The sequence below is a fragment of the Cyprinodon variegatus genome, unplaced genomic scaffold, assembly GCF_000732505.1.
Source record: "Cyprinodon variegatus isolate N-32 unplaced genomic scaffold, C_variegatus-1.0 Scaffold41, whole genome shotgun sequence".
Taxonomy (NCBI): Eukaryota; Metazoa; Chordata; class Actinopteri; order Cyprinodontiformes; family Cyprinodontidae; genus Cyprinodon; species Cyprinodon variegatus.
The window spans coordinates 1126498-1129700 of NW_015150494.1; the positions used below are offsets into that span (position 1 = coordinate 1126498).

Below are 3203 nucleotides of genomic sequence, written 5' to 3' on the forward strand. Positions count from 1 at the left end.
CCGACCTCAAACGTTGTGGGCGGGACTAAGTTCGGAATGGCACCCAGGCTAAGGGTGGAGGACAACGCCTTATTTAATTTTCACCGACTTTGCAGCACATTGATTCTCAGCCTTTAGGTGTTCCCTTTTATTTTATTCATTTAAAAGGCATCATATATAATCGATAACTTTGTGATTTAAAAATGGAACCCATTGCTTGTTTCATCCTGGAAAAAGAGCTGTTCAAATGCATTTTTTTATCAATATCCCGCTAAGATCATTGATGAGTCTGTGCAAACTTCTGATTCATGCTGGATCGTATTCTCTATCCCGCAGAGCCAGCTAGAGATCACCAACCATAAAGGCAGAGAGAAGCTGCTTCAAAGATATTAAAATGGTAAGCTAGGGAGAATAATATGTTCTTTATGTATTTAATTCAGTATTGCCTGAGTTAATGGTTTTTGAATCATTCCAGATTCGGATCGCCGCTCTAAATGCTGCTTCGGCAGCCGCCGATGAGTCCCAGGACCCGCTGAGGAGCAGCAAAAGTCAGACGAAGGAGGCTCAGGTACAGGCTGGATGATGCTGGGCAGCTTTTCCAGGCATTTCTTTAGATGGAAGCGAGTTCACGCCTTTTAACTTTCATTCTGCCTCCGCAGGAAGCCGAGGCTTTTGCTTTGTATCATAAAGCTTTGGATCTGCAGAAACACGACAAGTTCGAGGAGTCTGCCAAGGCCTACCATGAGCTGCTTAAAACGCCGCTGCTCAAAGAGGTAAATCAGTCACTCGATTGCTAAAGATCTGATGCTGTGGTTCAGAATCACAGCTCAGACTACGCTATCACAGGAAAAAATGGAAATCTAGATAAGTCATTCTTTTCTTAAAATAAGTGCATTTTTTCTTGGATTGAGGAGGTGAAAGAGAATTTTTGCCAATGGAACATGACAATTTAGATTTAAAATAAGAAGACACAACTTCATTGTCTTATTTCAAGTGCATCTTATCCTATTATCTTATTTTAAGAGCAAAAATACTCACTCCATTGGCAAAATACCTCATTTACCAACTAAAATTAAGGGTAAATACACTTAATTTAAGACATTTTTACTTATTTCTAGATATTTTTTCAAGTGTAGATCTGCTGTTTATGTTGTGTTCAGTACTAGCTGGACATCTTCTCTCATAAAGCTTCTTTTAAGGGTTTAGATTTTAAAAGCTAGAATAGAATTGAAAATCCCTTTATTGTCCCACAAAGGGGAAATTCTGATGTTTACAGCAGCAAAAAAGATTATAGAAAACTAATTTAGTTCTATTAAAATAAATGGTTATATTTATTGTTAGAGTTTGAGTTATTCTTGGGCTCTGAGGCTGAAATGTGACCCAAATAATGTTACATAAACTCTAAAACAGGCCGTTTGCTGAGAGAATAACATGATTAAGACTCAAAATTTTCATTTTTTATATATAATTTCGTATTTATAAATGTTAATTTACTGAAAGCATTTCTTTAAGGATTAATCTTATGAATAATTGATAAGTTATTCAATTGCTAATTTATAACTATATATCAATAACATGGCTTCTTAAAACAGTGCATTTTATTTGGGAAATGATGCATAATTTTCTTTCCACTTCCCTATTGTGCCGTCTTTCCCACCAAATGGCGTGGTATTAAATGGCGGAGGTTCCTGGTTGTGTGTTCGGTTGTAACCCGGGGCGTGAGGAGTTTCCGGTCTGTCGTTGTGAGGCGGGGCTGCTGCCTCACTGCGCTTCATCTCTGCTGTTTGATATTTTAGGCCATGCCCTCAGAGGATCAGAGAGTGGGTCTGAAGCATCCTGGACTGATGCTAAAATACTCCACCTTTAAAAACCTGGCTAGCATGGCGGCGTCGCGCGACGACTTGGAGAAAGCGATGGAGTTTTATTTGGAGGTAAAAAATATTCCTGGTTTTGTGTCTTCTGGAGATGAACCTGCTTTGCTGGAATTTTTACTGGTATAAACTGTATGCGTTTTAATTTTTGCCTTCAGGCCGTCATGTTGGACTCCACCGATGTGAACATGTGGTATAAAATCGGGCAGGTGGCCGTGCGGCTGGTGCGCATCCCTCTTGCTCGTCACGCGTTTGAGGAAGGCCTGAACTGCAACCCGGATCACTGGCCGTGCCTGGACAACCTCATCACCATCCTGTACACCCTCAGCGATTACACCTGTACGTAACGCTTAGCATCAGGAGCTCGGCTCCGTTTGAGTCACACAGGATTGATACCAAGTCGGGCTGATTCTGGGTTTAAGTTCAGTCAAACCCTTTAACCTGCTTTAGAACTGGGTGAGATTTAATTGCAGTAAAATAGAAATTAATGTTTAGTATTTGAAAATGTTTCCTAGTATAGTGATATATTTTCTCCCTGTTGGAGTTTCTGCAGGTCAGCCTCCATGTGCTGCTTTAGAACTTAGAAAAACTGCTGTAAACTAAAACCAACATAGTTTAATCACTTATGTCCAAAGATTTCTACTTATCTTAAGGACTGGTTATTGTCCTGCAGCAGTATGTTGCAGTTTTTAATTGATGCCCAATATAGAAGCATACTGAGCTATGTTATTCCACACCACAACTCAAGAGGGACAATCAGAAACTAGCTGTGGGTATAGATACGAGCGAGGCGGTGTGGAAGTGGGGCAAGTTTGTGCGACAATGGAGGGACATGAGGGCAGAAAATAGCGGAGATCCAGGTGGAAAAAGGGTCCCAGAGTTCTTGCGCACCTCGCTCTTCTAGCTGGTCCAACTTGATGAGTCGTTTTCCTCAATGGCGGTCATACAAACAAAACAAGCCGGTAAGGAACCAAACAGGAAATACGCATAGAGTAGAGCGGATGTAGATTTGACCAATCAGAGGCCTCCTGTCTGCAGCACTGTCTGTGGTCACCTGAAATTGGAGAGGTGCAGCAGAGTGTCTGAAGAAGGGGTGGAGGCTCATTTGCATTCACGGCGACAAACATGCAGACAACCTGGTTACTGAGTATAAATCTGCCTTTAGAGATAAACTGATGCATCATCCAGCTGGTAGCTCTAATGATATTAGCGTTTCTTTCTTGTTTTGGCTTCAGCTGATGCCTTCATGCATGCTGAGGTAGTCAGCAGCCATTAGATCAGGATATATATTGAGCCTCCCTCCTTTAAAGGAATAGTACACCCAAAACATGATTAGCCTTCATTTTCTACTCA

General features: G+C 41.2%; 1 protein-coding gene across 5 annotated transcripts in view; it reads left to right on the plus strand.

The window, feature by feature from the left end:
• The window catches only part of cabin1 (calcineurin binding protein 1), a 76839-nt gene that overhangs the window by 1903 nt on the left and 71733 nt on the right, over window positions 1-3203 (plus strand). For all 5 annotated transcript variants that reach the window (XR_001481112.1, XM_015370065.1, XM_015370066.1 and 2 more), the window contains exons 2-6: window positions 316-376; window positions 455-547; window positions 639-752; window positions 1776-1910; window positions 2009-2189. Coding sequence is in view for 4 of the 5 variants with exons in the window: in XM_015370065.1 (XP_015225551.1) it covers window positions 374-376; window positions 455-547; window positions 639-752; window positions 1776-1910; window positions 2009-2189 (526 nt within the window). In the remaining variant the exon portion in view is untranslated. The remainder of the gene's footprint in view (window positions 1-315; window positions 377-454; window positions 548-638; window positions 753-1775; window positions 1911-2008; window positions 2190-3203) is intronic.